This window comes from Bufo gargarizans, chromosome 2, assembly GCF_014858855.1.
Source record: "Bufo gargarizans isolate SCDJY-AF-19 chromosome 2, ASM1485885v1, whole genome shotgun sequence".
NCBI lineage: Eukaryota > Metazoa > Chordata > Amphibia > Anura > Bufonidae > Bufo > Bufo gargarizans.
The window spans coordinates 726,489,506-726,511,314 of record NC_058081.1 but is presented as its reverse complement, the minus strand read 5'-3'; the positions used below and the strand labels follow the sequence as shown (position 1 = coordinate 726,511,314).

The 21,809-nt window shown below is 46.4% G+C and overlaps 1 protein-coding gene across 1 annotated transcript; it reads left to right on the top strand.

The window, feature by feature from the left end:
- Positions 1-4,608: 4,608 nt before the first annotated feature.
- Positions 4,609-20,917, top strand: LOC122927136 (phospholipase A2 inhibitor gamma subunit B-like). Its single transcript, XM_044278727.1, has 5 exons — positions 4,609-4,755; positions 12,216-12,332; positions 19,430-19,585; positions 19,707-19,850; positions 20,451-20,917. Exons 1-5 carry the CDS (start codon positions 4,704-4,706, stop codon positions 20,591-20,593), a joined length of 612 nt encoding a protein of 203 aa, XP_044134662.1. The 5' UTR covers positions 4,609-4,703; the 3' UTR covers positions 20,594-20,917.
- Positions 20,918-21,809: the final 892 nt, after the last annotated feature.

Here is a 21,809-nt window from a genome sequence, read left to right as displayed (position 1 = left end):
TGATCCATATGCAGGAGGAGCTTGCTACGGCAGAGCGGAACAAAAGGCAAGCCCAACAGGGTTATACTGAACTGGCCAACGACAGACTGAGAGGCTATTTTCCAGATTGACCAAATGAATGCTGATCTGAAGGCTGACGTAGTAATGCTCAGAAGAATGAAAATGCCCGTCAGCAACTGGAGCGACAAAACAAGGAAGAATTAAGAGTGCAGGTATATGATGCCATGTCTGAGAAGGATGAGAAGGTTATCAAAGAGAATGGAGACTCCAAAGAGACAAAGGCTGAAGAAGCTAAGGCCGATGAGTTGGAGTGGGAGGAATCCTCAGATGCTGTAGAGCCCAAAGAAGAGGCTGAAGGAGAGTTGGCCGAAGTGGAAAAAGCCACTGAAGAGGCAGAGGACTCTGAAACTGGCACCAAATCTGAGAAAACCACTGCTGAAGAGAAGGAAGAGCATGGAAATGGAACTTCTGATCGTTCTAGAACTAGCAAATCTGAAAGCAGAGATGCTGAAAGAACTGTCATCATGGATAAATTAAAGGTAGAGCCTGTTGTTGGTATCAGAAGCCAAGATTGAAACGCTGAGAGTAAAGAAAAAAGAAAGATGCAATCTTTTGAGGAAATAGAGAGACAAAGAGAGAGAGAGATCAAAAAGTGCGAGAGTGCAGCATCGTCACTCTTGAAAGAGTAGAGAGAGAGTGTCTGGCCATTAGATGGGCACCAGAGGCCTTTAGGTATTATCTACTAGGTAGAAAGTGGGTGTTTGGGACAAACCGAGCTCTGCTGGCCTGGGTGTGGCAGAATAAAGGAAAAAATGTGACACTGACCACATCTTCCAGAGGGCATGGTATGATGTGGAGAAATGCCCAGACCTCCAGTCTGGAGAAGAGGTGGGGGGGGGGGGGGAGGAATATGTGGCTATGTGTACAGTAAAAGTCCTGGAAGGGGTGTATATCTCACCCAGGTTCCTCAAGGTTTTGAGGTAAAAGTCCTGGAAGGGGTGTATATCTCACCCAGGTTCCCCAGGTTTTGTTGGGTTAGGTACAAGAGCTGGATTTTATTTGGACTGGGTAGGTAGGTTTGGTAGTGGGACCTTCCCAGTCCACCCCCATTTCACAGCAGGTTTTCCCTAGCCTGAGGTCATCGCAGGTGAGGCCTGCTGTAATCAAGGAGGCATACAACCAACCCCCTATGTGTCAGTCTGAGAAGAGGAAACTTGGAAACAGAGGCCTAGTGAGGCTCTGGGTGGTCTCAGCCAGGAGGGCTGAGGGGCCATGAGGCTACGTGTAGCCGAACCTCTTCCCCGTATGGACTTGTGTTTGATAACCGGATCTGCTAAGGCTTGGAGCCTGAGATACTGTGTATAACCTGTACCTAGAGGTGATTCAGGGAAAACTACTGTGTATTAGTTAGAGCCCAGACGGGCAGGTGTTTATTTAATTTTGATGCTTATGTTTGTGTGGGTGCTGAAGTGCCACAATAAAGCACCAGTTTGGACATTAAGGCCTCCTACACACATATGGCTTATTCAGTGTTTTGCGGTCCGTTTTTTACGGATCCGTTCCGTTTATTGTTTCTGTTGTGTTTCCGTTTCTGTTCTTTTTTTCCATATGGCATATACATTATACAGTAATTACATCGAAAAAATTGGGCTGGGCATAACATTTTCAATAGATGGTTCCGCAAAAAACGCACTTTTATAATATGTTAATTACCTGGCTACCAGCAAGTAGGGCGGTTACTTGCTGGTAGCCGCCGCATCCTCCTTTCAAAAAAACGCCCCCTCCTCCTGTTGATTGACAGGGCCAGCGAGCGCTCTCCTCCTTTGGCTGGCCCTGTCTGCGTTCTAAATCTCGCGACTGCGCCGTACCGGTCTTCAGTCGGCGCAGGCGCACTGAGAGGAGGACCTCGCTCGGCCGCTCCTTCCTCAGTGCGCCTGCGCTGATGACGTCACATCTACACCCGGTGCAGGCGCACTGAGGAAGGAGCGGCCGAGCGAGCGTCCTCCTCTCAGTGCGCCAGCGCCGACTGAAGACCGGTACGGCGCAGGCGCAAGATTTTGAAATCAACAGGAGGAGGGGGCATTTTTTTTTTTAAAGGAGGATGCGGCGGCTACCGGCAAGTAACCGCCCTACTTGCTGGTAGCCAGGTAATTAACATATTATAAAAGTGCATTTTTTTAAAGAAACTAAGCCACAGAAAAATGTAAGAGCATTATATATTGAATAATCGCACTATATTTTAATTAGCTCAAAAATGAAAAATGACTTTTGGGCGGTGACAGAAGCCCTTTAACAAAGCTTGACAAAGGCTCCATTGAGAGAGCTGATATGCTGCATTGTTGTTGGGTGTAATTACACATTTATTTTGAGCCACACATTTTTTACAATAAAAAAAAAAAATATATATAAATTTAATCTCTATTTCTGAAATGTTTCTGCCAGGATTTGAATTCGCACCATTCTCCATTAGAGCCAAGAACCTTAACCACTACGCTATAGAGCTGCATGTTAACCTGCAGTTAAATATAAAATAATACTTCTCTTGTATAGGAATACTTACTACACGAGAAACTACTATGAGGTTTTTCTGACATAGTTTATCATTCAGCTTTATAGCTGAATGGTTAAAGTTCTTGCCTCTAATGTAGAAGGTTGTGAGTTCAAATCCCAGCAGAAACTTTTCAGAAATAAAGGCTAAATTAGATTTAAATACACTGACTCGAGCACATGTGGTGTAAAATGGTGCTCGATAAACACTACTCCTGACCCTTATTTTACCTTGAAATTATTTGCTTATCCTAAAGGCTCACATACTTTTACTGCTCACAGACATTTGATATTGGATAATTTTCCTCAGTAAATAAATGACCAAGTCTAATATTTTGACTCATTAGTGAAATTTGGTTATCGTTATCTACTTTAGGACTTCTGATGTAGTCTTAGGTTGAGTTTAAGCAGAAATATAGAAAAATCTGAAGGGTTCACAAACCTTCAAGCATCACGGCATTCATTTTGTTTCGATTGCTACTTTTTTATGTATAAACCCATTTTAAGGATGTGATCACACAATGGATCATCCATGGCTAACCTGCAGTAGATTCCATAGGAAAACCGCATCAAGAAGAGTCACTCCTTGAGGCAGATTTCAAGACATACAAACGGCAAAGTGGAATCCACTTGAAAGGACATGGACCAGAGGTGTAACTTGAAGCTTCAGCCACGAGCTCCCTATTGTGAAAGCCACAGCTGCACCCATGACCAAGAAATAACTCCTGACTCACATATTTTCCTTTAGATATCACCTATTATTCAACTGTATAGTCAAAAACATAAAAAAAGAATGTTGATTTTGTAACACGCCCGTCACACAAAGTGTCCACCCAAACGTGATATACTGCTTTTACATTTTCAGTACGTAGTCTATGAACATATGAGATGTTTTCCATGAAAGACCTTATAGGAAAAGTCTGTGCAAAACCGATACATTGTGTTTCTGTTTGGTGAGTGGGCGGAGTATGACACAGGGATTCCAGGAACAACATAGGGAGAATCTGTGTCATGCTCCACCCCCTCAAGCCCTAGGTATAACACAATGTATCAGTTTTTTCCATAGTGTTCTTTTAATGGTAAATCAATCAGACGTCTTGTTGAACCCTCCTCTATTAGATTTTAAAGGTCCAGGAGCATCCATGAAAGGTCTGTTGATTACAGCTGATAGCGAGTGGACAACTCCTTTAATTAATATAAGTATTCTTCAGAGTTAAGAGTTTATAATCTGAGGAAACATCATGACGAGCACTGTTTTTGATAAACCGTTATAGGTTGTTTGGGATTGGTCCTTACGATAGGTCGTCAATGTCATATGGTGGGGGGACGAATCCTCACCAATCAGCTGTTTCCTTAAATACTAGCTGTGCTGTAGTACCAATTATCTGATATAAATGACCTATCTAATATAACAGTCCTGGAAAACCCCTTTAATGTATTATCAAGGGGCTCTGACCCTCTAGACTGTGGATACCAACCCGCGGCCCTCCAGCTGTTGCAGAGCTACAACTCCCAGCACGCCTGGACAGCTGACAGCTATTAGGGCATGCTGGGAGTTGTAGTTTTGCAACAGCTGGAGGGCTGTAGGTTGAGCATCCCAGCTCTAAATGATAATCTGGATGAGGAAGCCATGGCTTGCATAGGACTCTGCTACAAGATCAGGCATTGGAACATTAGTTCTAATGGTCACAAAGGTCCCAAGGGTGAGGTGGGACCCCAACTCACTGATTCCATATGGACAGACTAACTATTTGTGATTAAGATATATCAACCTTTTATCTTAAAAAGACTGGTATTCCTGGTCTATATTTTATATGGTTGCAGAACTTGTCCTTGACATGGTGATATTAAGTATTATATGAAATATTAGCTAAAAAGGTCATAAAAACATTTCCAAAAAGTGACCTTGCTCCATTGTGCCTCGCTCCATATCATGACTTCAATATTTGCCTTCTGGTATGACCTCCCTGTACGGCTCCAGCGCAGAACATTTACATTCCACCTCGCCCTTTATATTTAAAGACCCACACACATTTTTCAACCTTTAAACTCGGCCGCACCTTTCCCTGAGATTAAAACATATTCTCTGTATAATTGTTCCACAGAATCCAGAGAGCGGGCACCTGGAAGCATCTCCCCTAACGTGGTCTTCAGCCATGAAGTTCTTCCTGTTAATCCTCGTCCTTCTCTCCACAATGATGTCCACAGGTAAGAATGGGATCTTCTCTATTATCTGATCATCCTATTTAAAGCATTTAGGGGGCATTTATCTAATCTGCGAAACCAGTTTTTTTAGTGTAAAGAAAATGTTTCAAGTGTCATTTGTTGAGCTTCACCACTTTCAAAAGTTCAGAGAAAAGTTGTTTGGAATTACAGATTAGAAGAACGATGTGTGCAAAAAAAATCGCATCTCCACCTCAGGTGACTCCCTGGAGAACTGTCACTGACAGCGGCTAAACCACATTCATTATTACTGTGCGCCATTTCATAAATTAGCGGACCGGCAAAAACCAAACATAGACACAAAACTGTCACAAAAAGCTCTTTCACCTCCAGAGGTTATTTTAATTTTATTTTTTTGCGTTTTCGTTTTGCGCTCCCTGCCTTCCCAGAGCCAAAACTTTTTTATTTGTCTGTTCCCATAGCCATATGAGGGCTTGTTTTTTGCGGGACAAGTTGTACTTTCCAACACCACCATTCAATATTGAATATGATGTAGTGGGAAGCGGGAAAAAATTCCAAATGGGGTGAAATTGCAAAAAAACTATTCCACCACAGTTTTCCGTGATTTTTTAATTTACGACGTTTAGTGTGCGATAAAACTGACCAGTTACTTTTATTCTACAGGTCAGTATGAATCCGGCGATACCTTATATGAAAAGTGGGAAAAAATCTGTTTTATTTTTTTTCGCCCTATTTTTTTCCCCCCTAACTTTTTTGTAATTATGTGTGCAAAGCTATATTGGGGCTCATTTTCTGCGGGGCGATCTGAACTTTTAATTGATACCATTCTGGGGTGTGTATGACTTTTTGATTACTTTTTATTTTTTTAGAAAATTAAGCAACCAAAAACTGCCAACTGTTTTGCTGTTTGCCATATGTGCAATATATTTTTATACTATGGGAATCTTCGCACATCGCAATAATGTGTATTTTTTTGTTTTTTAGTTCTTTGATTTTTATTTTGGGAAAAGGGGGTTGATTAGAATTTTTAGGTTTTTTATATTTATCTATTTTTTACACTTTTTATTTTTTTTACACTTTTTTATAGCTCCCATAGGGAACAATAACAATCAATTATCTGATTGCTATTATCATAGACTCCAATGCACTTGCATTGGAGTCTGAGGATTTTACTAGTTTCCTATGGAGCCCTATTACAGGCAAGGGCTCCATAGGAAATACTTAGGCCTATTGCACACGACCGTATGGCTTTTTCAGTGTTTTGCGGTCCGTTTTTCATGGATCCGCTGTTCCGTTTTTTGTTTCCGTTGTGTTTCCGTTTTTCCGTATGGCATATACAGTATACAGTAATTACATAGATAAAATTGGGCTGGCCATAACATTTTCAATAGATGGTTCAGGAAAAAACGGAACGGAAACGGAAGACATACGGATGCATTTCCGTATGTGTTCCGTTTTTTTTTGCGGATCCATTGACTTGAATGGAGCCACGGACCGTGATTTGCGGGCAATAATAGGACATGTTCTATGTTAAAACGGAACGGAAAAACGGAAATACAGAAACGGAATGCATACGGAGTACATTCCGTTTTTTTTTTGCGGAACCATCGAAATGAATGGTTACGTATACGGAAAGCAAAAAACGGCCAGTAAACGGGAAAGAAAAACGGTCGTGTGCAATAGGCCTTATACGTATCCTACAAAATGTTCTCAATCCCGTCCATCTGTTCATCAATTAAGAGGTTAAAAAGAATTGTACCTAAAGCTGGCTTAAACTTTAGATGGATATCGGTTGGACTTGAGGACAGAGGAGTCTGGGGTGGACAAATTAGTTTGGAGGGAATAGAGGAGTCTGGAGGAGGACAGAGGGATTTGGAGGTAACATAGGGGTGGGGGGAACAGAGGAGTCTGGGGGGGGAACAGAGGAGTCTGGGGGGGACAGGAGTCTGGGGGGGGACAGGAGTCTGGGGGGGGACAGGAGTCTGGGGGAGGACAGGAGTCTGGGAGGAGGACAGGGGAGTCTGGGAGGAGGACAGAGGAGTCTGGGAGGAGGACAGAGGAGTCTGGGAGGAGGACAGAGGAGTCTGGGAGGGGGACAGAGGAGTCTGGGGGGGAACAGAGGAGTCTGGGGGGGAACAGAGGAGTCTGGGGGGGGAACAGAGGAGTCTGGTAGGGGGGACAGGAGTCTGGAGGAGGACAGAGGGATCTGGAGGTAACATAGGGGTGGGGGGAACAGAGGAGTCTGGGGGGGGAACAGAGGAGTCTGGGGGGGGAACAGAGGAGTCTGGGCTGGGGGGGGACAGGAGTCTGGGCTGGGGGGGGAACAGAGGAGTCTGGGGGGAAAGAGGAGTCTGGGGGGAACAGAGGAGTCTGGTAGGGGGGACAGAGGAGTCTGGAGGAGGACAGAGGGATCTGGAGGTAACATAGGGGTGGGGGGAACAGAGGAGTCTGGGGGGGGGGACAGAGGAGTCTGGGGGGGGACAGAGGAGTCTGGGGGGGGGGACAGAGGAGTCTGGGGGGGGGACAGAGGAGTCTGGGGGGGGGGACAGAGGAGTCTGGGGGGGGACAGAGGAGTCGGGGGGGGGGGACAGAGGAGTCGGGGGGGGGGGGACAGAGGAGTCGGGGGGGGGGGGGACAGAGGAGTCTGGAGCCAATAGGGAAATTAGGAGAAGACAGAGGTGACTGGCAGCAGCTTACTTTTTTTGGCATACTTGGCCGAGATGAGTGTCCATGTTTATGGAGGGGTGGCACAGATAACTGAATGTGAGCAGCCTAACACAAATCTTTGTGGTCCACAATGCTAGAGACTGGATAACATTTACCAAAGGTTTTGCGCCACTATTGCAGCATAAAAAGTCACATTACGGATCACGCCATACTTGCGCAATAATTTGCAACTTTTTGAGCTTCCTGGTTCTTTTCTAAAGTGCTGAGAAAAGGGGGCGAGGACAGGGCTTTGTTCACAGAAAGTGGCATACATTATAGTCGAAGTGTACCCTAGCCTGTAGCTGGTGTAGGCTTCAGTATCTGGCGCATGGCAGGGCCTCTTAATAAATTAGGCGCATCTCATGCCAGTGCAAAGAGATCAAAACTGGCGCGACCCTAAGCCAGTTTTGATAAATGTCAATTGGGGTGTATGGAGATGTCAGATCTATTGACCTTACACACGTAAGTTATCCTGGGTTATACCAGGTACGTGGCACTGCCCCTTCACTGTTGGCAAGAAAGGCTGGTATCCGGAGGCTGGGGAGCTGTACATTGAATCTAATTATACTTACATGTATTTAATGCCACTCATGTCTATACAGCTGGGCACGTCAGAAATGAAATTGTTTCATTTTTGGATTTTTCCTTAAACACAACACAAATGACGTAAGAATGAGATAAAATAAACGTCATGGTTTGTGCGGGAAATGTGTAATAACCTGCGACCCTAAAGAGCCAGAAAATAACGCTGGGAGGCAAGAAATGGGCAGGATACATCGGGGGAGAGAAGAAATAATAAAATACAAAAAGCATACCAAATATAAAGATGAAAATAACTAAAATAATCAATATCCCCAACTAAATGTAGGAAACATCTGAGGTTTCCGTGAGTAACTAAAAAAAAAAAGGTTCTCTTAGGCCTCTTTCACACGGCCGTTGCGGAAACATGTGCGGGTGCGTTGCCGGAACACCCGCAATTTTTCCGCGTGAGTGCAAAACATTGTCATGCGTTTTGCACTCACGTGAGAAAAATCGTGCATGTTTGGTAATCGCGCATGCTTGCGATTTTCACGCAGCCCCATTCACTTCTATGGGGCCTGCGTTACGTGAAAAACACACAATATAGAGCATGCTGCGATTTTCACGCAACGCACAAGTGATGCATGAAAATCACTGCTCATGTGAACAGCCCTATAGAAATGAATGGGTCGGTATTCAGTGCGGGTGCAATGCGTTCAACTCACGCATCGCATCCGCTCGGAATACTCGCCCGTGTGAAAGGGGCCTTAAAGGGGTTGTCTCATCATGGACAATGGGGGCCTATCGTTAGGTTATGCCCCCATTGTTTTATAGGTGCGGGACCCACACCTATATCGACAACGGAGCCCCGCAAGGTGGTGGAAGGTCTCCCCATAGAAGTGAATGGGAGCGTACTGCGCATGTGCAGCACCCCCCCGCTCCCATATATTTCTATGGGGTCGACGGAAATAGTCGAGCCAGTGCTCGCCTATTTTCGCTGGCCCCATAGAAAATGAATGGAGGGCGGCTGCGCCCGATAACTGAAAATATATAGATGTTGTGGTGGTTAAAAAGTGGTCTGATAAAAACAACCCCCTTCCATATGGCCCATTAGGATATATGGATGGAGGAGGTGCCCTGGTTGGGACCACCCTCTTGAGCTAAAATTAAAGTCTCTCCTTAAGAGAAGCTCTGGTAACCACGTCATGGGGTGTGTATAGAGCGTTACAGCTTATCCTTGTAATAATAATCACTTGGCTACAGAGGAGAAGGAGCTCAAACAGCGCCACCCCTGTCCATGGGTCACATCTGGTATTGTAGCTCAGCTCCAATGAGGTGAACGAGTCTGAGCTGCAATACCACCCACAACCTGGAGGGGCGCTGTTTTTGGAAGCAAACGGTCTTGTATTTTTATTCCTGTAGAGCCCCATTAATGCTTACAGTACCCCACATTAGGCAGTGTAGAGCCTCTATAAAGGGCAACCTGGTTTGTCCATGGATTACACAGAGGTAGGAGGAGGCTCATTTCAGGTTGCTTAGTGGTCACTATGCCCAGTGGTCACAGGTTACAATGAACATGTCCTAGACAGTAGCTACATCCTGCCACTAGGGGTTTTGTCATCAGATGGGAGGACCTGTCCTGAGAGGACCACCCATCATCCCTACCCAGGAGTCCAGGACCCAAACCTCCACTTCCGGTGCCTTATTGACACATCACGTAGAATTCAATATCACTGAGTTATTGGGAAATAATCTGAGTTGGGGAATATGATGAAGTATTCTACTGAAAATATCTCCAAGATGTCCAGGAAATGTTCATTTTTTGCATGTGACTCATTGTGCGACGCCCTTATGATAACGGTCTAACCCCCCGAAACTGTGAGGTAAATATAAGGTCTAAAACTATAGGCAAAGAATGACATTGTCCTGTGTGACCCGAAAATTGCCTCCTACAAGAGCTGTAATCTCATCAGCGCAGGATACAATGAGACGTTTGTCACTTTGTGGTGTCAGACGGCAGCTCTGCTACATTTATAAAAAAGAAAGCCATATGCACACAGCATCTATAGGCAGCACACCTGTACATAGTATTTCAGAACCTGTCTAATGATTTGGATCGGGATCAGGAAAAAAATAGAAGGTATAGGAGACAAACCTGCAAGTGGGCTAAACCTTACCACCTGCCCCTCACTGAATGCGTTCCCTATTTTCTCTCTTGGTATTGCTGCTTTTACATAATCCAATGTATAAGTGCTGATACTGTAATATTACCTGCTGCCACTAGATGTCACTGTTGCAGAAGAAACAAGGATTAGCTTAGAAGAGGAGCTGCTGTCAGGAAGTGGGAGTAGTGTGTCGCTGAAGCCACGTGTAGCACCTGGGAACCTGTTTAAGTATTTAGGTTGTAGACCTCGGTGAACAAACTGAAGTATTTCCAATCAGAGTCTGCTGAAAGTGACTTGTCACCAGAGAGAGGGGCGTAGGAATGGTGCACGTGAGGTACCTGGAAAACCTGCGACTTCCTTAAGTACCTGTTAGGCCTGGACTTGTCCATCAAAAGTCTGGAGGCTGGGAAAAGAGACACGAGCCTGTGGAAACAGTGTGTAGTGTGTCACCTTCCCTGCTTTTGCTGGACTCATGATGTCCCCTAGCGAGGCCCAGAGAATGTCACCAAGATGCTGGAGGAACGTGGCTGAGGTTGTTTTGTAGAGTTGTCTGTAAGTTGTCACTGAAGCGTTGTGGGCGGAGTGTATTGATAGCTCTGGGAGGAGCCAGCTCTACTGTGGGTAGTAAGTGACATCAGCAAAGAGGGAAGCCAATATGGTTTGGGCTAAGGGAAGTCTCAACCCTGGATGGGTGTTGATGAGGTTTTGTGGGATGACAGACTATGGAGAACTGGTGGCCAAAGTGCGGCTAAAGACCAGATGCCCGGAGGCCTGTAATGTGCCCTAGAAGTACCAGACATAGACATTGACTACAGTGCTGATGGTGAACGATAAGTCCAGCAGTGTAATGCAGGTAAGAGGAGGTGCTTAAAAGTTGTTTTTTTTAAACCAAATTTGCTTTGTTACATACACTCACCTAAAGAATTATTAGGAACACCATACTAATACGGTGCTGGACCCCCTTTTGCCTTCAGAACTGCCTTAATTCTACGTGGCATTGATCCCACAAGGTGCTGATAGCATCTTTAGAAATGTTGGCCCATATTGATAGGATAGCATCTTGCAGTTGATGGAGATTTGAGGGATGCACATCCAGGGCACGAAGCTCCCGTTCCACCACATCCCAAAGATGCTCTATTGGGTTGAGATCTGGTGACTGTGGGGCCATTTTAGTACAGTGAACTCATTGTCATGTTCAAGAAACCATTTTTCCAGTCTTCAACCGTCCAATTTTGGTGAGCTTGTGCAAATTGTAGCCTCTATTTGTAGTGGAGATGAGTGGTACCCGGTGGGGTCTTCTGCTGTTGTAGCCCATCCCCCTCAAGGTTGTGCATGTTGTGGCTTCACAAATGCTTTGCTGCAGACCTCGGGTGTAACGAGTGGTTATTTCAGTCAACGTTGCTCTTCTATCAGCTTGAATCAGTCGGCCCATTCTCCTCTGACCTCCAGCATCAACAAGGCATTTTCGCCCACAGGACTGCCGCATACTGGATGTTTTTCCCTTTTCACACCATTCTTTGTAAACTCTAGAAATGGTTGTGCGTGAAAATCCCAGTAACTGAGCAGATTGTGAAATACTCAGACCGGCCCGTCTGGCACCAACAACCATGCCACGCTCAAAATTGCTTAAATCACCTTTCTTTCCCATTCTGACCTTCAGTTTGGAGTTCAGGAGATTGTCTTGACCAGGACCACAGCCCTACATGCATCGAAGCAACTGCCATGTGATTGGTTGACTAGATAATCGCATTAATGAGAAATAGAACAGGTGTTCCTCATAATTCTTTAGGTGAGTGTATAGATACAGTATGTTTTAGCAAAGAAACATTTTTGCAATTTTTATTCCATCTTTATTTTTCCTTTTTTAATATCTTACATTTTAGAACATTTTTAAGACCAAAGAAACAATATAGTTCAGCTTTATACAACCTTTGTACAGCACCTATAGAGTTCCGTGGGGCCACCCTGCCCCTGAATTCACAGGGGGTCGGGAAGCATAGTGGCCTCTGTTTACATACTTTATGCTGGGAGTTGTAGTTCTTAGGCTTCATTCTTAGACTATCCCTGCATTGTCACTGTGCTTGTGTCTCGCAGGTCTTGCTCTCATGTGTATAAGCTGCACCAGTACAACTCGAGCTCCATGCACTGGATCTGCGGTCACGTGTGCCTCCACTGAAGACGTCTGCACCTACATCTTCACCGAAACCAAAAGTAACTGTCCTGCTTTCTGTGCTGCTTCGTATGTATGAAATGGATATGATGGGTCACATGGCCTACTACTACTCCTAGTGGGGCAATTATGTGAGACAATCACTCTCACTCTTGCTCCTACTCCTGTACGTTTCATTCTTTTTCTCTTTTCCCTCTCTTTCCATTTCATCCTCTAACCTCTTCCCCTCTTTCTTCCCTACCTTTCTCTCTCCTCTTCCCCTCTGTCCTCCCTTTCTTTCTTCCCCGGCCCTCTCTACATCTTTCTTTCCTACTCTCTTCCCTTTTTGTCTACTCTTCTTTCCACGTTTGCACAGTGCATCCGTTCCTTCACAACCCCCTGCTCCCTCTCTCTCACTTTTTAGTTTCTCTCTTTCCATTCTGATCTCATCAGGGGCAGGCTAAAAAAAAGGCAGGGCCCCATAGCAAAGTTCTCAATGGGGCCCCCTGTGAGCAACTTCCCTGCAACCATCCATGCTTGCCATACAACCGGCCACCCGTTCACCGCTCAGTCATGTTTACATTACAGTATGCCCCCTTAGTGCCCCCACTCAGTAGTTATTCCCCCTAAGTGCCCTATTCAGTAGTTATAGCTCCTTCAGGCACCCACACGGTAGTTATGCCCCCTAAGTGCCCCATTCAGTAGTTATGCCCCCTAAGTGCCCCATTCAGTAGTTATGCCCCCTTAGTGCCCTCACACAGTAGCTATACCCCCTTAGTGCCCCACACAGTAGCTATACCCCCTTAGTGCCCCACACAGTAGCTATACTCCCTTAGTGCCCCACACAGTAGCTATACCCCCTTAGTGCCCCACACAGTAGTTATGCCCCCTTAGTGCCCTCACATAGTAGTTATGCCCTCTTATTGCCCCACACAGTAGCTATACCCCCTTAGTGACCCCACACAGTACCTATGCCCCCTTAGTGCCCTACACAATAGTTATGCCTGCTTATTGCCCCACACAGTATCTATACCCCCTTAGTGCCCCCACACAGTATCTATACCCCCTTAGTGCCCCCACACAGTACCTATGCCCCCTTAGTGCCCCACACAGTAGTTATTCCCCTTAGTGCCCCCACACAGTACCTATGCCCCCTTAGTGCCCCACACAGTAGTTATTCCTTTTAGTGCCCCCACTCAGTAGTTATTCCCCTTAGTGCCCCACACAGTAGTTATTCCCCTTAGTGCCCCACACAGTAGTTATTCCCCTTAGTGCCCCACACAGTAGTTATTCCCCTTAGTGCCCCACTCAGTAGTTATTCCCCTTAGTGCCCTCACAGTTGTCATGCCCCCTTTTTGTTCCCACACAGTAGTTATATACTCTTAGTGCCCTCATTCAATAGTTATGCCCCTTAGCCCCCCTAACAGTAATTATGTCATATTACATTAGTGCTGCTCCTCAGTGCCTCTTACATTAGTAAAGACCATGTGGTGTTAATAAAATAAAAAACAGTAATCCTCACCTAGTCCCGTCCCACCAAAGAACAGAACACTTCCTGCTCTCCTCAGCAGCAGGTGCAATTCAGTGACGTCACCGTGGCTGCTGGGCTGATTAGGAGAGCGCACAGGTCGGGTCCATAATGGATGATGGATAGAGATGTAGCGAACATAAAATTTTCCGTTCGCGAACGCCGAATGCGAATTTCAGCGAATGTTCGCGAACCTCCATAGACTTCAATAGGCAGGCGAATTTTAAAACCCACAGGGACTCTTTCTGCCCACAATTGTGATGGAAAAGTTGTTTCAAGGGGACTAACACCTGGACTGTGGCATGCCGGAGGGGGATCCATGGCAAAACTCCCATGGAAAATTACGTAGTTGACGCAGAGTCGGGTTTTAATCCATAAAGGACATAAATCCCCTAACATTCCTAAATTGTTTGGAATAACGTGCTTTAAAACATCAGGTATTATGTTGCATCGATCAGGTAGTGTAAGGGCTATGCCCGCTTTACAGTGACAGACCAAACTCCCCATCTAACGCGCTGCAAACAATCCATTTTCACAACCGCAAACTCCCCATTTGCACAAGGTTGGATACCGTTCCTTGTCCTCACTGACGTCAGTTGACCACAACTCTTCCTCTTCATGCTCATCTACGGCCTGATCCAGCACTCTTCGCAGGGCACGCTCCAGAAAAAAGGAATATGGGATGAGGTCGATGATGTTGCCTTGGGTTTGACTGACCAGGTTTGTCATCTCCGCAAAAGGACGCATGAGTCTACAGCCATTGTGCATGAGCAGTCAGTAACATGGCCAAAAAATACCCAGCTCCGCAGAGGCTGTCCTCTTTTTTTTTTAAATTAATTTTTTTTTGTTCTTAACAGTTTAATCTCTGTTTTGTCCCCTATCAGGGGCCGGTGTGGTGTATGGAATAGAATTTAGGAACAGGGAGATGGAAAAAGATGCTTGGTCGGTCGGTCTGCAGTGTGGGCCCATTTTTGGCCTAGTAGGCTTTAATGATGACCTTAGATTATCACAAAGAAAATTAATGTTTTTCTATGCAAAATTATCCAGCCGATCGCTTTTGGTCTGTTCACAATGAAGCAACGACCTTATCATCTGGGGTGTGCCAACATTGCCATTGCCAACACACTCATAGAGGTGGTCGCTTCATTGTGATACGCAAGCCCCTTCACCACAACAAGGTAACGATCACGAAGGGGAATTGACACATGTATGTGCCTTTTTTTTTGTTTTGTTTTTGCAGCCACAGTGCAGCACCAGAGGCCAGAAAAAATAGGCATGTACACATGCCTGAAAAATTAGGTATTGTTGCAGCCGCTGCTATAGCAGGGCCAGAAAAATGTATGTTTTCCAGGCAGAAAGTGCACTAAAACATTGCGGCTTGAACCCGAGTTGGTGGCGGATAAGTCACGCAAGTCATCCGGCATGCAGAGATTAAATACAGCAGCGTGTGGACCATTTTTAGCCCAAGGCAGCTCATCTCATCACCAGGCCTTTTTTAGTCAAATGTATCGCCCACTGTCAGTCCCTTCAGGATCCATCCCTCATTCATCTTAATAAAGGTGAGGTAATCTAGACTTTTTTGACCTAGGCGACTTCTCTTCTCAGTGATAATACCTCCTGCTGCACTGCAAAAGGTCCTTTTCCTGACAGAACACTTGAAGCGGGGCAGGCCATAAGTTCTGGGATAGCTCAGGCCACAGGTCAAGCCTGCACACTCAGTAGTCAAGGGGTTCATCGCTCCTCAGAGTGTCGATCTTCACTTAAGGCGAGGTAGTCTGCTACCTGTCGGTCGAGCCGTTCTCTGAGGGTGGACCCCGAAGGGCTGTGGCGATGCATAGGACTTAAAAAGCTTTGCATGTCCTCCATCAACAACACGTCTGTAAAGCGTCCTGTCCTTGCCGGCGTGGTCGTTCTCCTTCAGCCTTTTTATACGACAGCCATGAAAGACCCCATTAGCACAAGGTTAGATGCCGAGCTACTCATGTCCCGTTCCTCGTCCTTAGTGATCTCACTGAAAGTCTGTTCTCCCCCCCCAGCCACGTACAACACCACAGGTACCAGATAGGTGACAACGAGCACCCTGGGATGCCTGCTATGGTTGGTCTTCCTCCTCAAAGCCAAATTTCTCCTCTGACTCCTTTTCCTCACACTTCTCTTCCAGCGTTGCCGCAGGTCCAGCAAGCGATGCTGATAAGGCTGTTTCTGGTGGTGATGGTGACCACAACTCTTCCTCTCCCTCTTCACGCTCATCTACGGCCTGATCCAGCACTCTTCGCAGGGCACGCTCCAGGAAGAACACAAATTGGATGATGGTGTCTTCGGTGCGACTGACTAGGTTTGTCACCTCCTCAAAAGGACGCATGAGCCTACAGGCATTGCGCATGAGCGTCCAGTAAGGTGGCAAAAAAATTCCCAGCTCCGCAGAGGCTGTCCTAGCACCCGGTCATACAAATACTCGTTGATGGCTTTTTCTTGTTGGAGCAGGCGGTCAAATATTAGGAGTGTTGAATTCCAACGTGTCGGGCTGTCGCAAATCAAGCGCCTCACTGGCATGTTTCGCCGCTGAATATCTGAAAAGTGCATGTAGGAACGCCTGAAATGGCCACACACCTTCCTGGCCTGCTTGAGGGTGTCCTGTAAGCCTGGGTACTTATGCACAAAGCGTTGTATGATCATATTACACACATGTGCCATGCACGGCACATGTGTCAACTTGCCCAAATTCAATGCCGCCAACAAATTGCTTCCATTGTCACACACCACTTTGCCGATCTCCAGTTGGTGCGTGGTCAGCCACTGATCCACCTGTGCGTTTAGGGCGGACAGGAGTGCTGGTCCGGTGTGACTCTCTGCTTTCAGGCAAGTAAACCCCAAGACGGCGTGACACTGTCGTATCCGGGATGTGGAATAGCCCCTGGGGAGCTGGGGGGGTGCCGTTGATGTGGAGCAAGACGAGGCAGCAGAAGAGGACTCAGCCGAGGAGGTTATGGAAGAGGATGGAGTAGTATGAGTAGAGGAGGTGGCAGCAGGCCTGCCTGCAAGTCGTGGCGGTGTCACCAACTCCTCTGCAGAGCCACGCATTCCATGCTTGGCAGCCGTCAGCAGGTTTACCCAGTGCGCAGTTTAGGTGATATACCTGCCCTGACCGTGCTTTGCAGAGCAGGTATCAGTGGTCAGATGGACCCTTGCCCCAACACTGTGTGCCAGACATACCATGACTTCCTTTTGCACAATAGAGTACAGGTTGGGGATTGCCTTTTGTGCAAAGAAATTTCGTCCGGGTACCTTCCACTGCGGTGTCCCAATAGCTACAAATTTTTTGAAGGCCTCAGACTCCACCAGCTTGTATGGTAAAAGCTGGCGGGCTAAGAGTTCCAACAAGCCAACTGTCAGATACCGGGCAAGGGGGTGACTCTGTCACATTGGCTTTTTACGCTCAAACATGTCCTTGACAGACACCTGACTGTGGGCAGATGAGCAGGAACTGCTCAAGGCGAGAGACGGAGTGGCGGGTGGTTGAGAGGGGGCAAGGAGGACAGCAGTGGTTGACGTGGCTGAAGATGCTGGACCAGGAGGAGGATGGTGGCTTTGAGTTTGTGTGCTGCTTGTACTCATGTGTTGATCCCATAGGCGTTGTGATTTGAGATCATGTGCCTTCGCAAAGCAGTTGTACCGAGGTAGGTGTTGGACTTCCCGCGATTCCTTTTTTATTTGGCACAGGTGGCAAATGGCATCGCTGTTGTCAGAGGCAGACACACCAAAAAAAATGCCACACTGTTGATCTCTGCAATGACGTCATTCTGGTGGTGGCAACAGCATGCGTTGATTGGCGTGCTGTCTGGCTGACCCCGGGTGCCGATACATGCTGTCTGACTGTGCCACTAACTGCTTGCAACGACCTCCCCCTGCTTCCAACTCGTCTCCCCATCTGAACTTTTCCCCTGTTCTTCTTCTCTTCGAGCAGGCACCCACGTGGCATCCACGGACACATCGTCATCAACCGCTTCACTTGTATCTGACAACTCAGCAAAGGAAGCAGCAGCGGGTACAACATCATCATCATCATCACACTGTACGTCCATGTGTGTAATGCTGCCTGACTGAGACATATCCCTGTTATCTACATCCTCTGGCAATAATGGTTGCGCATCACTAATTTCTTCCAACTGATGTGTAAATAACTCCTCTGACAGATCAAGTGAAGCGGCTGTGGTGCTAGTGTTGGTGGTGGCGGCGGGCGGGCGAGTGGTAACTTGAGAGGTGCGGAAGCTGAGCTGGAGGAGGATGGTGCGTCAAGGTTCCGAGCGGAAGCTGTAGAAGATTGGGTGTTCTGTGTTAGCCGGTCAACTATGTCCTCAGAACTTTTCGAGTTCAGGTTACGTGGCCTCTGAACACTGGGCATTAGTCTAGTACCAAAGGGAATCACAGCACCACGACGGCCCCTGCGGGGTGGCCTGCCTCTGCCTGTCATTTTTTTTAGATTAGTTTAGTTGTACTATGCGTGCAAGCTACTGTGACACCAGATATGAGTGGCACTGGTGACACTATGCACTTGCATGGCCTGAAACACACACGCGTGCAGGCAACTGTTATTTCAGTCAAAAACGTTTTTTTTTTTTATGTAATCTACTGTGACACCACATATGAGTGGTGGCACTGGGCAAGTGGGCACAGTATACGCTGTGGGCCTGACACACACGCTGGCAGGCAACTGCAACTAGATTACACAAGGGAAAAAAAAAGCAGACTGATGTACTAGCCTTAAAAGGGCTTTTTGGGGTGCTGTCAGGACGCTGTCCTTACAGCAGATCAGATGAGTCCTTCAGGACTGCAGTGGACACAGAACACTGCCCTAGCTAATGCTTTCCCTATTGAATCATCAGCAGCTGCACTGTCCCTCCTCTCACTATGAATGCAGCTTCCAAATGAATCTAAAATGGCTGCTGTCCAGGAGGTGGGAGGGTCTGGGAGGGAGGGTCTGCTGCTGATTGGCTGGAATGTGTCTGCTGACTGTGAGGTACAGGGTCAAAGTTTACTCAATGATGATGTATAGGGGGCGGACCAAACATCGCATATGTTCACCCGCAGCGGCGAACGAGAACAAGCTATGTTCGCCGGGAACTGTTCGCTGGCAAATAGTTCGGGACCTCTATAATGATGGATAGCTACAATATTACGGCCAGTGCCCTTCGCTACTTACGGCCCCTGTCTATGGCGGTAGTTCCTCCACAGTGTTTCATCTCTTCTCCTCTTCCCTTCTGTCTCTTCCTTTTCCTCTATACTCTCATTCTCTTTTCCTTTTTCTCTCTTCTGCATTTCCTTTTCTTTTTCACTTTTCTCTCTTGCCCCTCTCTCCTCTTTCGTCCCCTCCTTTCTTCACTTTCATTTTTAGCTCTTCTTTCTTCTCCTTCCTTTTCTCTCTCTCTCTCTCTGTTCGCCTTTCTTTTCTCGCGTCTTCTCTCTCTTTTACTTCCTTCTGTCTTCTTCTCTTGATCTCACTCTCCTCCTTCCCTCTCATCATTAATTTTCTCTTTCTTTACCTTCTTTATCTCTCTCTCTCTCTCTCTCTCTCTCCTCCTTCCTTTTCGCTAGACCGCACTGTTGTTAACCCTTTATGTGTTGATGATGTAGTCAGAGCGTACGGACTAACGACTAACTCCGTTGTGCGAGGATGTGGACAGTCGTCTGAATGCAATAATCGGAAGAGTCTCAGCAATCAGTTCATGACGGTAGAAATAAACACCGCCTGCTGCAAGGCTGATAAATGCTCTCCAGTAGCACCAATAGGTATTTGACTTTCTCCTAAGATTTTAAAGTTTTAGTTCTCATAATGTATTATGTTTTTTTTTCTATTATTGAAGTGACCCCATTGACTGACTTGTATATTTCTTGATTTTTCTGATTTCAGTATCAACTGGAAATGCGAATAAAAATGGTCTGATCTGCCCTTCTTGTTTCTCGCTAACATCTTCCACATGTGTGCCGGATACCGAAATCCAGTGCACGGGACAGCAAACCCGATGTTCTACATACTCAATGAGTACCACCACAAGTAAGTACAAAGAGAAAGGAGAGGGGTGGCTTCAGTTCACAGCACACCAAGTGGCCACATGTGGTATTACAACCACCACAAGTAAATACCAAAAGAAAGGAGTGTGTTTTGTAAACAGCACACCAAGAGGTCACATATGGTATTACAACCACCACAAGTAAATACCAAGAGAAAGGAGTGTGTTCTGTAAACAGCACACCAAGAGATCACATGTGGTATTACAACCACCTCAAGTAAGATAAATTATAGGTGTGTGTTCTCTAAGCAGCTCACTATGTGATCACATAAATTCGATGTCTATCACAGTGGTGCATAGCATTATTTAATAAGAAGTGACTCCCCCTGGTTTGGGAGCTCTTATGGTGCCCATATACCTTGATTTTTTTTATTTATTTATAAAAATGGGTCTTCCAAATTACATAACCAATCAACCTGCATACCCAAATCATCAATGACTCGATCATGCAGGAGAGGTGCTAGTGCCTCTTCCTTGGCCTTTACCCATGGGAGCTCATGAATCATATCAGGGCAACCTTCATGAATTACATTTCTGACTAATACTAAGTCTATGAGATGATGCTTTTTTTTTTTCTTCCCTAGATCCCCCGAATCCAGTGCTGTCCATGGCAGGATGTGCCACTGAGAACATGTGCTCCAACTATACGGGCACTGCCACCTCCAGCGCCACTGGGCAAATAAATGTAAGCATCAGATGCAGCAATGCCGAAGTTGGTCCTAGTTAGACCTTCTAGTAGGCCGGCATCAGTCAGCACCAGTCGTCCAGCACCCATTACTACTGGCACCAGAACCACAATCCATGCCCTGATCCAGAGCTATTATTTTACCACCGATATCGCCAATTCCTACCCAAGCAGCGAGAGTTCAGCTGTGTATTACACGACCTGCGTTACCTTCACACCGACCGCCTCTCACATACGTGAAATTGTCACCAGTACTTGTGTGTGTAATGGAGCTGCCAATCACTGCTTTTGTCTTGCTCTTATTATGACCTTCACATTCTCGGTGGTAAAAATGTTTTTAAAAATAAAGACAACGTGCAAATTTTACCATTTTCTATAATGCTAAAGTTTCTGAAGAATGTTGGGGCAGATCATACTGGTCAACTCTTAAAAACACTGATGCAGGAGGCAAGAGGTTGTGTTAGGCACAAAGCCATGGCCCCTTCACGCCTCTTTACAGAATACACGTCACTCCAACTTTCGCTATAGGGCCCACTCCATTCCTGCTGCACCGCTCCCCCACCCCGTCATTGTGTTTTTGGACGTAGGACTACATTCCATGATGTAAGTTTTGCCACTACACAAAATTAGGGCAACTCTCCAGGAAGCTTTCCCAGCACCTGGGGGATTTGTCAACTGTTCCGGGGTCTTTGGAAGAGTCTAGACATCAGGGGCATTGCCAGGTCAAAACATTCGGGGCTTGAGCCTTGGATGTTTTGTCCAGGGTCCTGAATGTTTTGGCAGCTGCAGGGCACAGTGTGATACAGTAATACTTTGCAGAGAGGAGACAAAGCAGTGCTCCTCTGTCTCTTCTGCAATACCTACGCTGATCGGTGGAGGAGCAGTCCGCAGGCTGCTCTCAGTGCTGCTTGTCCACCAATCAGAGCCTTCTCCTGCACGCTGACAGAGCGCGCGGGAAGCTGAGGGTGGATGAGGGCACAGGCATCAGGATGGCTACTGCACATTCCAGGGGGAAGGTTGTGGACACAATGCAGGCTACATGGTGGGATAGGTGGGGAGAGTGATCCCTACAGGCAAATGTCATCTGCTCCACCTTTCCCCTATACTAGATGGAAATGATCTTGGAATTTCAGTATCTGGGATCAAAAAGTAGCCTTACATTATATTTCTATTAGGTCTAATACGTACTGTATATACTGATTTGTGGTCCCCGATAATTCCAGGATCACTCCAATAAATTATGGAAGGGGCCCGGAGT

Bases quoted from the DNA above. Each gene is read 5' to 3' on its own strand.
- LOC122927136 (XM_044278727.1), top strand. From the start codon at position 4,704: ATGAAGTTCTTCCTGTTAATCCTCGTCCTTCTCTCCACAATGATGTCC. The intron at 4,756-12,215 runs GTAAGAATGGGA...TGTGTCTCGCAG, and splicing joins CTCCACAATGATGTCCACAG to GTCTTGCTCTCATGTGTATA. The intron at 19,586-19,706 runs GTATTTGACTTT...TTCTGATTTCAG, and splicing joins CTCTCCAGTAGCACCAATAG to TATCAACTGGAAATGCGAAT.